The 15,240-nt window shown below is 44.5% G+C and overlaps 1 protein-coding gene across 1 annotated transcript; it reads right to left on the bottom strand.

The window, feature by feature from the left end:
• Positions 1-7,053: 7,053 nt before the first annotated feature.
• zgc:171775 (STKc_p38 domain-containing protein) lies at positions 7,054-13,022 on the bottom strand. The gene is made up of 12 exons (XM_010893390.3): positions 12,805-13,022; positions 12,136-12,265; positions 11,662-11,720; positions 11,050-11,161; positions 10,901-10,930; positions 10,748-10,795; positions 10,413-10,527; positions 10,206-10,277; positions 9,612-9,691; positions 9,249-9,327; positions 8,676-8,849; positions 7,054-8,406 (listed from the first exon to the last, which is right to left on the bottom strand). The coding sequence occupies exons 1-12, from the start codon at positions 12,921-12,923 to the stop codon at positions 8,345-8,347; spliced, it is 1,080 nt and encodes a 359-aa protein (XP_010891692.1). The 5' UTR covers positions 12,924-13,022; the 3' UTR covers positions 7,054-8,344.
• Positions 13,023-15,240: the final 2,218 nt, after the last annotated feature.

The raw sequence follows: 15,240 nt of genomic DNA, 5'->3' as shown, positions 1-15,240 counted from the left end.
AACTTGTTTTATACATTTTTCCTCAAATTACACTTTCTGTGATTTTACTGGGAACTATGAATTAATTTGATAAAAGAAAACTTCAAATAAATGGGAACTATATACTGTACATATCTGAGGAACTTCTCGAAAGCTCAAAATATGTGATATATAATATTTCCAAATATGTGAAAGAATATTACCAAATCAGCTATAACTCCTCAGCTTAAAGAAAATAACAGCTCATTATATTATAAATTGTCAACTGATAGCTGATCATAACCAAGCAACTATGTTGACCTGGCAATTAAATCCCCAAAATAGGCAATTGTCATTACCACTAATATCATTACCATATCAACATGTGGTGGTAATGACTTTCTAGATTTTCACCATAACAAAAATAGCACAATTTGCTTGTTTGAATATAACTGAATTACATTAAATAACAAATTCATTGTTAATGGATATGGGAAGGTATGTAACCACAGCGAGTAAAACCCCATGTTAATTGATTACAGATTTAAAATGACTATTTCTTTATGTGGCCAAACTAACTGACAAAATAATAAAGAATAAAATATGTTTTCTGATGCGATGGTAATGACATCTGCAGAAGGTATGCCCAGACTTCCCTCTCCCCAGACACTTCCTCTAGCTCTTCCGGGGGGACACCGAGGCGTTCCCAGGCCAGCCGGGAGACATAGTCCCTCCAGCGTGTCCTAGGTCTTCCCCGGGGTCTCCTCCCGGTGGGACGGGACCAGAACACCTTCCCAGGAAGGCGTTCCGGAGGCATCCGAAAAAGATGCCCAAGCCACCTCAGCTGACCCCTCTCGATGTGGAGGAGCAGCGGCTCTACTCTGAGCTCCTCCTGGGTGACCGAGCTTCTCACCCTATCTCTAAGGGATCGCCCAGCCACCCTGCGGAGAAAGCTCATTTTGGCCGCCTGTATCCGGGATCTTGTCCTTTCGGTCATGACCCAAAGCTCATGACCATAGGTGAGAGTAGGAACGTAGATTGACTGGTAAATCGAGAGCTTCGCCTTGCGGCTCAGCTCTTTCTTCACCACGACAGACCGATACATCGACTGCATTACTGCAGAAGCTGCACCGATCCGTCTATCAATCTCCCGTTCCATCCTTCCCTCACTCGTGAACAAGACCGCTAGATACTTAAACTCCTCCACTTGAGGCAGGCACTCTCCACCAACCTGAAGTGGGCAAGCCACCCTTTTCCGACTGAGGACCATGGCCTCAGATTTGGAGGTACTGATTTTCATCCCCATCGCTTCACACTCGGCTGCAAACCGTCCCAGTGCATGCTGAAGGTCCAGGTTAGAAGGGGCCAACACAACAACATCATCTGCAAAGAGACGAAATCGTGTGGTCCCTGGCTGCGCCTAGAAATTCTGTCCATAAAAATGACAAACAGAACCGGTGACAAAGGGCAGCCCTGCCGGAGTCCAACATGCACTGGGAACAAGTCTGACTTACTGCCAGCAATGCGGACCAAGCTCCTGCTTCGGTTGTACAGGGACCTGACAGCCCTTAGCAAAGGACCCAGGACCCCATATTCCCCAAGCACCCTCCACAAGATGCCGCGAGGGACACAGTCGAATGCCTTCTCCAAATCCACAAAACACATGTGGATTGGTTGGGCAAACTCCCATGAACCCTCCAACACCCCGTAGAGGGTATAGAGCTGGTCCAGTGTTCCACGGCCCGGACGAAAACCACACTGTTCCTCCTGAATCCGAGGTTCTACTATCGGCCGTATTCTCCTCTCCAGAACCCTGGCATAGACTTTTCGGGGAGGCTGAGAAGTGTGATCCCCCTATAGTTGGAACACACCCTCCGGTCCCCCTTCTTAAAAAGAGGGACCACCACCCCGTTCTGCCATCCCAGAGGCACTGTCCCCGACCGCCACGCGATGTTGCACAGGCGTGTCAACCAAGACAGCCCCACAACATCCAGAGACTTGAGGTACTCAGGGCGGATCTCATCAACCCCCGGTGCCTTGCCACCGAGGAGTTTCTTGACCACCTCTGTGACTTCAGCCCGGGTGATGGACGAGTCCACCTCTGAGCCCTCATCTTCTGCTTCCTCAATGGAAGACGTGTCAGCGGGATTGAGGAGATCCTCGAAGTACTCCTTCCACCGCCCGACGACATCCTCAGTTGAGGTCAACAGCTGCCCACCTCTACTGTAAACAGCGTTGGTAGGGCACTGTTTCCCTCTCCTGAGGCACCGGGTGGTTTGCCAGAATCTCTTCGAGGCCAGCCGATAGTCCTTCTCCATGGCCTCACCGAACTCCTCCCAGGCCCGAGTTTTTGCCTCCACAACCACCCGGGCTGCAGCCCGCTTGGCCTGTCGGTACCCGTCAGCTGCCTCAGGAGTCCCACAAGCCAACCAGGCCTGATAGGACTCCTTCTTCAGCTTGACGGCATCCCTTACTTCCGGTGTCCACCACCGGGTTCGGGGATTGCCACCTCGACAGGCACCGGAGACCTTACGGCCACAGCACCGAGCGGCCGCTTCGACAATGGCGGTGGAGAACATGGTCCACTCGGACTCAATATCTCCAACCTCCCTCGGGATCCAGTCGAAGCTCTGCCGGAGGTGGGAGTTAAAGATCTCTCTGACAGGAGACTCGGCCAGACGTTCCCAGCAGACCCTTACAGTACGCTTGGGCCTGCAGAGTCTGTCCAGCTTCCTCCCCCGCCATCGGATCCAACTCACCACCAGGTGGTGATCAGTTGACAGCTCCGCCCCTCTCTTCACCCGAGTGTCCAAGACATACGGCCGCAGGTCAGATGAGACGACAACAAAGTCGATCATCGACCTGCGGCCTAGGGTGTCCTGGTGCCACGTGCACTGATGGACACCCTTATGCTTGAACATGGTGTTCGTTATGGACAAACTGTGACTAGCACAGAAGTCCAATAACTGAACACCACTCGGGTTCAGATCAGGGGGGCCGTTCCTCCCAATCACGCCCCTCCAGGTGTCACTGTCGTTGTCCACACGGGCGTTGAAGTCCCCCAGTAGAACAATAGAGTCCCCAGTCGGAGCACTTTCCAGCACCCCTCCCAGAGACTCCAAGAAGGTCGGGTACTCTGCACTGCCGTTCGGCCCGTTGGCGCAGAGAAACGACCCTCTCGTTCACCGGGGTAAACTCCAACACATGGCGGCAGAGCTGGGGAGCTATAAGCAAACCCACACCAGCCCGCCGCCTCTCACCATGGGCAACTCCAGAGTGGTGAAGAGTCCATCCTCTCTCAAGGAGTGTGGTTCCAGAGCCCAAGCCGTGCGTAGAGGTGATCCCGACTACCTCTAATCGGAACCTCTCAACCTCACGCACTAACTCAGGCTCCTTCCCCGCCAGCGAGGTGACATTCCACGTCCCTAGAGCCAGTTTCCGTGTCCAGAGATCGGGTTGTCTAGGCCCCTGCCTTCGACTGCCGCCCGATCCTCTTCACACCGGCCCCTTATGGTCCCTCCTGTGGGTGGTGGGCCCACGGGAGGGCGGCCCCACGTCGCCCGTTCGGGCTGAGCCCGGCCGGGCCCCATGGAGGAAGGCCCGGCCACCAGGCGCTCGCATACGAGCCCCAACCCCGGGCCTGGCTCCAGGGTGGGGCCCCGGCTGCGCCATACCGGGCGACGTCACGGTACTCAAAATTTTATTCTTCATTAAGGGGGTTTTGAACCGCTCTTAGTCTGACCCGTCGCCTAAGACCTGTTTGCCTTGGGAGACCCTACCAGGGGCATATAGCCCCAGACAACATAGCTCCTAGGGTCACTTGGGTACTCAAACCCCTCCACCACGTTAAGGTGAAAAACTTAGCCCTTTTGCTAAATATATAAATGTACCTTAAACACTTAAATTCCATCATGGCAGTTAAAATCCACAGGCACATAATCATAACTACTTAATCCCTATGACTCAAGTTGTTGGGAGTTGACTTGAAAGATTAAATGTCAAACCACAAAATAGCCAGAGGGAAGAGCACATATGTCAAGGTTTCTAAACCAACATAAAGGGATCTTTTGTCAGCAGGTACTAAATTGGGCAGAACCAGAGCCAGGCGGAACTGAGCTCACGCCTTTGGTTATGCGAAATAGACAGATGAAACTCATTTTGCTCTTGTAAATATCATGTAGTGGCAGACATAAACTACGGTAAAAGCATAGGCTAAATCCCAAGCGTAACAGGTTACATTTCAGAAGACTTGCATTTATTTTTTGTTCACAGAGTACACCTTGGTTTCAGCGATTGTGTGCTCCTTTAAATGGAGCTAACAGACGGAACCCAGTACAATCCACGTTAAACTTTCATGTGACACATCTTTAGACTACTATTAAAAACCGGGTGCTTTGCATCTTGAATGATTATTGACTGATAGCCTTGGTGGACGAGGCCATATGTCACGGGTTATTTTACTGCTCTAAGTGCGTTGGTAACCAGTTTAGAATATCAACAAAGCATCTGTTGGGTTTATATGTGTGATTTCTGCCAATGTACACTTGATGTGTCGTGCCAAAGAACAGCTCTTAGCCGCTGTGGCGTTTTTGTATGTAAATGACTCGGATGTCGTCACAGGTGTTGTTATGATAATTTTCAGCAGAGTGACGCTCTCAGCAAAAGCCTCTTCTAGGTTGTTCTCATGGATGGATCTTAACAGAGACAGGGCCGTCTTACCAGTGTGAAGCTCTGGGTGGAGGTACAGAGTGGTCTGCTCAGACTTCAACCTGGGAGATGACTGTGTCGCATGCCTCCTTCATCAACGGTGCTGTGTTGGTTACTCTTAGGCTTGGCTCGTCTGTTCCATCGTGAACGGTGGCAGCCCATTCATCAGTTTGCTTCCGCATATTCTGGACATTCTCCTTGAACCGGGGGTGCGCACTGCTAATCCGAGATGCATCGATGCTCCGTTTTTGCAGAGTGTTGTATAAAACATCAACTTCTGGCATAAGGAAGAAAACTAATTCCAGCAGCTGCAGAAAGGCTTGGACCCAGAGTTTTTTTGACAGGCCGTTTGCCTCACTTATGGTGGCCTCATCCCATCCTGGTTGTGTGCGTTTGTCCTCCAAACGCAGGAGCAGCGCAGCACGGTTTTCCCAAACTGCATTGACAGTTCCATGTACAGCGGGTGGCCTTGGAATGCGTCTCTGTGTTGCCTCAGCAAGTGCCGCAACACGTTTTGGAGCACCAGAGAAAAAGGTGGCAAAAACAGTTAATCAATCAATCAAATGTATTTATAAAGCCCTTTTTACAACAGCAGTTGTCACAAAGTGCTTTACAGAGACACCCAGCCTTAAACCCCAAGGAGCAAACAACAGTAGTGTTGGATTTCAGTGGCTAGGAAAAACTCCCTAAGGCCGAATTTTAGGACACTTGAAAGTTTGCACTGAGTTTGCATTTCTAACCTTAATTGGCAGATCATTCCACAGTAGTGGAGCTCTATGAGAAAATCTGAGTTAAATCTGCAAAAACACCTGCAAGCTTGAAATTGGAGAGGTGAGATAGTGTATTGTATCTGTGTTGTTATAGCTCAGGTTCAGCTGGTGAGCATAGCAGTCAACAAACTGGGCATGTGGGTATGTCTCTTTCTTTAGCATCTGTGCCCCTTCGACGTTTCCACTCATTACAGCCACATCATCATAAGTCTGAGCAATCAGCTTTTCTCCCAGCTTCAGTGGTTCCAGCACACCCTAGTAGCTATTAGAGAGGCCGAGTCCAGTTTTATCTTTGACTTCCACAAACTCCAAAAACCTCTCTGTCACTTTATTGTCAGGCAACATGTATTGCAACACAACCACCATTTGTTATTTACAGGAGACATTAGTTGTCTCATCTGCCTGTATTGCAACAAATTATGTTTTGTCCACTTGCTTGGGTATGTCCTCCCTGTACACTTCATACATTTTGTACAGTGCTGGAAGTACCTTTGAAGATGGGCTGAGCGTCATAGTGCCTCTGATGTATCAAATCACCCTCACACAGTCTCGGAAATGCATCTGAATATTCCAGGATTCAGGGAGTTCATCGACTCGTCGTGCCCCTGCAGTGCGGTTTCACATTTTCCACGCAGTTTAATATGTTATGATACTACTGAGAACGTACCTGTTTTCCTCCACCTGTTTGTTATGCTGCTCAATGGAGTGCCTGTATGCACTGTCAACTTGGGCTGAGACATTTACCCTTCCAAGTAAGCCCAATTATATAGCATTGTCCAGATGACTCCCGCTGCTCTCATGTTTTGCAATCCTCTCAGAAAGATGTTTCAAATCGTTGTAACCCATCCTCGACCAAGTACCATCTCCACCAAATAGCAGACATGGAAAACCGAAGAGTGCCTTCTTTTGTATACTAACCGTTAGCCGCTTTTTCTTCAAAAACTACTCCACGTTAAACCTGTGGTTACTTTTACCAGCAGTTTGAGTGATGACAATATTCAGTGGCTGATGGGCACCATGTCGGCTACCGGCTGGCAGCCCCACTTGGCATCAAATTTGTGTGCTCTACATTGATCACACTAACATTCTGAGCATGCGTATTAATATTTTCACACGTACAATGTACATTGCATTGTGAAAGAGGGGCTAGCCCCACATTCATGCTTAGCCTATGGCCTACTACTGCAAACTCAAATCGGCAGAACGCAGTCTGAAGCAGCAAGGCAGGGACCAATAAACATGAAATAAAATCCTAACACAAATGATATGCAATTTAGGAAGATGCTATATTCGAGAAATAGAAATAACATAATTTTGTTGCAGTTCTAAGGGTGTGCACACTTATGCAACCAGGTTATTGTGATTTTATAAAAAAAAAATCTCCTCAAAGATTTCAGTTTGTTTTTCAATTGAATTGTTCACATTATAGGTTAACTTTATAGGTTAAAGGTGGAAAAAGTTCTGACATGATTTATCTTTGTCTCATTCCTTTACATTAAAATAACCTGGCATTTTAACAGGGGTGTGTAGACTTTTTATATCCACTGTACCTTAACTATTTATCAAATGACAGAGTCTTAGAAGAAATACCTCCATTTCACAAAAAAGATGCAATGAGTGATTTATGCAGTGCTTTATTGTAATGGTTAACAGAAATCCATTCTTTGGAATGTTTGGCACAAATCCAATGCAAGATAACTAGCATTTTCAAGTTTTTGTATAAATATACCTTATTTTTGTCAGTAAATACAAAAATAAAATAAAGATTGAATATTTCTTTCACCCCGTCCAAGCATCTGACCCGTAAGCTAATGTATGCCATATCAAATCTCCGAGTGGGCAAGGGGGATAAACGGTTGTTCTTTCCCTGAGAAGGCAGCTCATTCTAGTTACTTTCCTGGGGTTAACTATGGCAGCTACTATCACCACTCCCATTTAGAAGAGTCAGGTTGAATGCAGAAGCCAAATCTCAACAGAAGCATGTGTGTATACTGACAAAGATCCCCAATCCCAAGAACACCTCACAGTCTAAAAAAACAATATGACCTATTACGAAAGGGGAGTACCATCCCAGTGATATAGCTACTATGAAGAGACCGATTCATTATCTGAACAATTTGTATTAAAAAGAAAACGGTAAAAACAAATATTTATTGAGATGTATAGATGTTTTCTGAAATGATTTGGATAGGATCCATAGAAACCAAAACAATACAATATAACAACACATATACAATACACTATCTCACCTCTCCAATTTCAACTTACAAGTTGTGCTGAAAAATACATTTACATGAGACTTGATGAATCCAACCATTCACAAGCACATATATCCCGGCTTCTGCTGCCCTCTGTTGAGAATAGAGGGCAGCAGAGTATTGAATTGAACAGGTGCCATCTACAGGACAATATGTTTATACTTTCATTCAGAAAGTGTTTTCTTGCAACCAACACATTACCAATTAAGATGAAAAAAAAATGTTGCTTGAGGATATGCAAACTGAGGTAGTGAGTTTATAATTGAGACTGAATTCAGGTTTTACTCAGTCAAAATAAAAAACAGTGTGCATACATAAAATACATTGCAGCCAATTGGTTAAACACTAAGTCTGTGGTCGATTACTGAATTATCTTTGATAACAGCACTATTAAATTAAATGTTCTGTATGTCCATCATTCATACAAATTTACAACACTTTCTAAAGGCATACACCATGACCTACCCTTAAAACCTGAGGATTTTTCCCAAAATTACGACATACAATATAATGGTGCATGTCTCACTAAGTCTTAGATCCAGTTTGTGAAATGTTATAGCTCAATGTTTTTTATAACATGTAGCTCGGCCATTTAGCTCACAACCTCCATGTCCGTCCAACGGGAGAAATGGAGTCTGTAGATCCAGTCCGCTACACTGCAGTGGCACCAGGGTTGCTGGGGTCAAAAGTCATAATCTCCATGTGAATCAGACCTATTAGTAAAACGCAGAAAGACTTTTACCACGTTAATCACACCACAGAGCATTTTAGGATATCATATTCCAAAAGAGGAACTTTGCACATCTACAAACAGGAGAAAAACAAATCTGGGATGCATTTTAGAATACTTGAAAATAAAATAAGCCGGTAAATGTATTACTTGTATTCATTGACAAATGTATTTTACCTGCTCGACACAAAACTGTAGAAGTATATTTAGAACAGCGTAAGAGGTCATCTAGCGTAGACATGATGTACTCACTCTTCCACTCTCCCACGTCAAGCTCCTTACTTTCGAAGGAGTCGTCGTAAGGCGGGGAGTCGGGTTCAGATTCGGGGTCATGGTACTCAGAGAAGTACGGGTGTGTGAGGGCCTCTTTAGCTGTGGTCCTGGTCTCCGGGTCCAGCAGCAGCATTCTCTCCAGCAGGTCCACCGCTGGACAGAGAGACATACAGGGAGAGAGGAAGAAAGAGGGACAGATAGAGGGGGACAGAGAGACAAAGAGGGAGTGAGGAAGAAAGAGGGACAGATAGAGGGGGACAGAGAGACAAAGAGGGAGAGAGGAAGAAAGAGGGACAGATAGAGGGGGACAGAGAGACAAAGAGGGAGAGAGGAAGAAAGAGGGACAGATAGAGGGGGACAGAGAGACAAAGAGGGAAACAGTGAGAACATTTGATGCGATGAGCGGTAGAGACAGCATGAAGTAACACTGAGTCAACACAGACCTTAGACTGTTGTCGATACAAAGAGGAACAAAAATCACAGATAGACTGAGATGTTCATTACCCAGGATGCACCAGGTACTATGACACCAGCAACGCCAGGCAAACTCACCTTTTGCATCCAAGGAGGGAAAAACCAATTTAAAGTTTTTCTTCCTTTGGATGGGGAGATTCTGCACATATGTGCGAGCCTGCAAGACAAACACCTAGATTAGGATAACGAAAAATTCCTCAGAGACGAAACATACAGCTACGGTTGTCATACTGATACTGGGGAGGGGGGGGGACTGACCAACACCCTGATTAGTGACAAAGTGTGACAACCATCCCCCCCGTCTCCCACGACCGACAACGTCCGACCGTGTGTCAGTCGAACGTACACTGACGGAATCGCACTTTCGATTGAAACACCAAGCTAAACCGAACCGCAGCCTGCCGGTTAGTTCCCCAAAGCCTGAGGTGACAGTAGGCCTACGTCTTTGCTCTGCATCTTCTGAACCAGGGAGGGCGGCGGCGTTCCTGTCACACTGAGGATCCTCTTCAGCTGGTCAATGCCTGAACAGGGCGGTTAAGGAGAAGGTGGGGACACAGTGGAAAGCACAGCAAGCGGTACATTTACAGTGTTTTATCAGTGAACAGTGTTCTGGCTATATTATTATTATTATTATTGTACTGTATATACACACTAATGCATGCACTATCTGTCAGTTGCTCTGAATGGGAGTGTCTGCAAAAACTACTAAAATGCAGATCATTGTGGCCCGTGAGATAGAGAACATCAGATAACTAAGACACACTAGCCTGCTAGCCAGTGTCTATCACTTTTCAGACCAGAGTTGTCCAAGTAGCACAGATATCGCAGAATATTGTCTTTTAAATGATCACAGATTTCGGAACCCCACTAAAAATCTGTCTGATCCACCAAGCAACATGTCTGGTACACCTAACCAGCCATTTCTGTCCCGGCGTACATGCCAAATCTAAACTGGATGCAGTCCAGGACAAATCTTGTTGTGTTCAAGAAATAAGCGCCATTCAGTTAATTGACAGAGGGAATGTAGTAGGATACTGTCGTTGCCTGGAAACAGAACCTGACCCGTGATCATCTCAGCCAGAATGCACCCTGCTGACCACAGGTCCACTGAGAAAGAGAGAGAGGCAAGCATGAAATACCAGACGACTCAAACAGACAAGAGCGACGATAACCCCGGACGCGTTGACAATTCCGGCCAATAAATGAAAGAGCAATCAATGCGTGCGCGTTGCTACTGCAAACCTGATTGGCTGTAGTGCATCCAGTTGAAGATTATCTCCGGCGACCTGTACCACCGTGTGACTACATACCCTGTCATCTCACTCTCGGCATGTCTGGCCAGGCCAAAGTCCAGGATCTGAGGACCACAAAGATGAAGGAAACGAGAAGGCAAAGAGAGGCAAATCTCACAAGAGAAGCTGACATCGTACGTCGTCACATCAATCAAACAACACAGTGTCGTCTTTGATACCCACTTGATGTGCGTATGTTTCTCTTGCAATCTGAGAAATATTAATTGAAAACTGACAGAATGCACCAAAGATCTAAGTGCAACTTGTCCTCCAATTCTTATTTACCTTCAATTCACAGTTCTCGTTGACAGCGATGTTACCAGGTTTAAGGTCCTAAAGAGAAAAAACGAAAGTGATGAAGGATGCTGGCTGATCTGGTCAGTCAAATATACTTAAGAGATTTAATGAACTGTAAATTCAAAGGAATCAAATACAAACCCGATGAATGATCCCTGCTGAATGGATATACTATGGGATGGAAAAATAGATACACTTAGAACTGTAACTTTTTTTTATCAAGGCCTGACAACAACTGCAGGCCTGCCTGCAATATAAATGTGGTTTCGTAGCGGCGGTCAACAAACAACCTTGAGTCCACGTAGTAACTGGTAGAACAGGTAAACAATGACGCGATCGGTCAGTCTCCTTTTCTTCATTATGTGACCGAGGTCCTTCGCCACGAAGGGCATTACTAGATAACTGCAGAAGGAAGGAGAGAGAGGGACAGTTAGTCCGACATACCACATCAATGATAAAAACAAGCCAGCAATGACTAAAATCCACACTTTACGTAACATAAGCTACCTCCTCAATCGGTGCTACAAATGTATTATAACAATGTTTGTTAACTGGCTACATCCTATATAGTTTCTCCTGTGTTTGTCTGTGAGTCTTACAGACCTATAAGCAACAGACATTCTCACACTCACACAGGGACATACAAACGGATACATGCACACCTGCACAAACACACGCACGCCTTCCCATGTGGTGTGGCTCAGTGAGTAGAGCTTGGGGTTGTGGGTTCAATTCCCACATAGGACCAGTGTAATAGTTTCCTTTTCAACAATAATCTGCTCACTGTGAGTTGCTCTGGATAAGGCCGTTTGCTAAATCACTGAGATGTAAAACTCCAAGGCACAACCCAATCAGCCTGCCTGAACAGGCTATGAAAACCGACAGGAATGCCCACCACTCACAACGTCTGGAATTTCTCCAGAGAGGAATCGGGTGTGAAGACATTCAGGAGGCAGATCACCTTTAGGAAAACCGCAAGGAAGAAGGAGACGAATGAGTGGATGTATTCCCACAACAAGTGACAACACGTCAGACATAAGCCATCACCTCTAAAGTGCATGTCAATAGGCCTGGGGAAATGAATATGTTCCCTGCAAAAAAGTGTTGAGGGGAAAACACTAACACCATGCGGGCCGCTAATCGACTAACATAAATAAACACAGTGAAACGGCGGAAACAATAATGAACGAATGTTGGTTGTTCAGTTGACCGATATTCACCACACTTCATTGTGTCCACAGGACTGCAAATTAGTCTGATGTGAAGATCGATGACAGTTATGTATTGGCACTATGTTACTGAGTGACAGGAATGTGTGTCCAGAAAAAGGCATACCAGATGTCCAGATGTCATAACTGATAACTTTAAGCACTTACATTTTCATTCTGGATGTGGCGCAAGAGTCGTAGTTCTCGATAAGCCCGTTTGGCATGAATCAGGGACTGAAAGGGACGATATAGCTTCTTTATGGCAACTTTTTCCTTGGTATGCAGGTCAATGGCGGAACTAATTAATGAGAGGTGAAAAGTCAAAGTAAATTTGTGTTAAATGTCACAGTGTACGCAAGAAAAAACACAAAATAGTTTACTTAATAATGATTTTATTTTAGTAGAGACAAAATAGTGGAGTATGTTTTATTACTTTCCAATAAAATAGGTTAAACTTATTGTGAACATGTGTTAAGATGTTTGCTTGCTCCATGTTGTGAATGCAACCTACAATGTTTTAGTATGGTGCAACATTCCTGTCTTATCTTGAGACCTGCTTCGACTTGCTTATTTGTTTTGAGTAATGCAATTGTGTCTCTGTTTGGCAATATTCAGAGTTCTTTCGTTATTCAAGAAAAACAATCTGAACCATGTATAAACATATACCAATAACATAGATGTCCGGATTTTAGAAGAAATTAAAGATAATTACTGAAAATAAGTACAATTGTAGGCTGTTTATAAAGACGCCGGATATATTTTAAAGAATAAAAATATTTGTTGGTTTGGCGCAAAGTAACTTTGTAACGCCGGCCAATAACTGTCCATTCAACTCACCACACAGTACCGTAAGCGCCAGAGCCAACGGCTTTCAGTTCGACATATTGCTCAGGAACATCCCATGTAGTTTTCTGTATCTCCATTCTGTAAAAACCTTTCCCCACCGGCGATTCCATTTTGACAGTTCAACGTGTGCTTTTATTTCAACCCAGTAAGCACCTAATAGATATTGGTCATATCCTTGAGCTTTCAATACCACAGGTAAGAGAAGGTAAGGTACTCCTAATCTGCAAGCAGCACGACGTCACTGTCCAATGGTCATGAAGAAACCTACAAAATAAAAGTCTACTATTCAGAATATTAATTTAATTTGATGATAATTACATGGGATGAAACTGAATGAGGGCTTGTATTTCATTTACGTATAGAAAATATACACAGTAGGAGGCACAGTTTTTGGAAAGTTCTGATGGAGTGCTGCTAATGCAGTGTTTCCCAATCCTGGTCCTGGGGACCCCAAAGGGACCACGTCAGGTGTGCGAATGCTAGGGCAAAAACAAAAACGTGCCCCTACTGGGGTCCCCTGGACCAGGATTGGGAAACACTATGTTAATGGTTTAGTGCATTGTGGATTTGAACTGATATCCAATATGTGGGTTTGTGTGGATTTTTTCAGATAGTGTTTTTGGTCACACTTTATTTTGAGTCTCATTTTCCATCTGTAGTTGTTCTATAGATAGTAACACTATCAACAAACTTTCAAAAAACTTTAAACAAACTATCGGTTGATAAACAACTGCTTGCTAAGTTTAAGGTTAGGTTTAGAATGAGGTTAAGGATAAGGGTTAAGGTTAGGGATAGAATAAAGGTTAGGGTTAGGATATGGGTAAGGGTTAGGGTTAGTAGATAGTTAAAATGTTAGAGATAGTCAGTAGACAATCTGTAGAGCATCTACAGGGACACTTTTAAAAATTATTACTGTGGTTTTTATACAGCCACCCTTGATATATATAAGAACAAAAGGCTGTATAAAATCAACAATATAGGCAATCAGCTACAGTGCCTTTGGAAGGATTCAGACCTGTCCACTTTCTCCACATTTTGTTGTGTTATAGACTAAATTTGTAACTGGCTAAAAATAACACCTTAAATCTACATTCAATAATCCATCACAATATAGCAAAAACACTTTTTACTCAAACTGAAATACCTCCAAACATTAGTTTCCAAATTGAACTCAGGTGAAAATCCAGACCATAAAGTCCAAGGAACTGTCCATTGACCTCCACAATAGAATTGTGTTGACCCATAGGCCTGGTGAAGGTTATAAAAAATGAACAATTGTGTAACTGAAGAGGTTTGGAAGGAACAAGAACTTGAAATAAGTTTGGCCTCCAACCAAGTAACCAGGCAGAGTGAAGACAAAAAATTGGAGAACCCCAATCGATTGTGGTACATTCATGTACATTCTATGTATATTGCATGCCATGAGCTGTCTATTCAGGATATGTTACAAAAAGTAAACTTTAAAACCTGTGACATTAATCACATAAAATGTACAGGTGCTGGGCATAAAATTAGAATATCATCAATAAGTTGATTTATTTCAGTAATTCCATTCAAAAAGTGAAACTTGTATAATTTATACATTCATTCCACACAGACTGATATATTTCAAGTGTTTTTTTCTTTACATTTTTATGATTATAACTGACAATTAATGAAAACCCCAAATTCAGTATCTCAGAAAATTTGAATATTGTGAAAAGGTTCAATATTGAAGACACCTGGTGCCACACTCTAATCAGCTAATTAACCCAAAACACCTGCAAAGGCCTTTAAATGGTCTCTTAGTCTAGTTCTGTGGGCAAAACAATCATGGGGATGACTGCTGACTTGACAGCTGTCCAAAAGACGACCATTGACACCTTGCACAAGGAGGGCAAGACACAAAAGGTCATAGCTAAAGAGGCTGGCTGTTCACAGAGCTCTGTGTCCAAGCACATTAATAGAGAGGCGAAGGGAAGGAAAAGATGTGGTAGAAAAAAAGTGTACAAGCAATAGGGATAACCACACCCTGGAGAGGATTGTGAAACAAAACCCATTCAAAAATGTGGGGGAGATTCACAAAGAGTGGACGGCAGCTGGAGTCAGTGCTTCAAGAACCACCACGCACAGACATATGCAAGACATGGGTTTCAGCTGTCGCATTCCTTGTGTCAAGCCACTCTTGAACAAGACACAGCGTCAGAAGCGTCTCGCCTGGTCTAAAGACAAAAAAGACAGGACTGCTGCTGAGTTATGTTTTCTGATGAAAGTAAATTTTGCATTTCCTTTGGAAATCAAGGTCCCAGAGTCTGGAGGAAGAGAGGCACAGAATCCACATTGCTTGAAGTCCAGTGTAAAGTTTCCAGTCAGTGATGGTTTGGGGTGCCATGTCATCTGCTGGTGTTGGTCCACTGTGTTTTCTGAGGTCCAAGGTCAACACAGCCG

The sequence above is a fragment of the Esox lucius genome, chromosome 12, assembly GCF_011004845.1.
Source record: "Esox lucius isolate fEsoLuc1 chromosome 12, fEsoLuc1.pri, whole genome shotgun sequence".
In the NCBI taxonomy this organism is placed as follows: Eukaryota; Metazoa; Chordata; class Actinopteri; order Esociformes; family Esocidae; genus Esox; species Esox lucius.
The sequence above is the reverse complement of the archived record's forward strand: the minus strand, read 5'-3'. Positions and strand labels throughout refer to the sequence as shown.

What these genes read in the sequence shown, in the direction of transcription:
- zgc:171775 (XM_010893390.3), bottom strand. Translation starts at nt 12,923, where the DNA reads ATGGAATCGCCGGTGGGGAAAGGTTTTTACAGAATGGAGATACAGAAA. An exon ending in CAGCAGGGATCATTCATCGG is followed by an intron (nt 10,796 to 10,900) that starts GTTTGTATTTGA and finishes TTTTCTCTTTAG; the next exon opens with GACCTTAAACCTGGTAACAT. An exon ending in TCTGTTTCCAGGCAACGACA is followed by an intron (nt 9,692 to 10,205) that starts GTATCCTACTAC and finishes CGCCCTGTTCAG; the next exon opens with GCATTGACCAGCTGAAGAGG.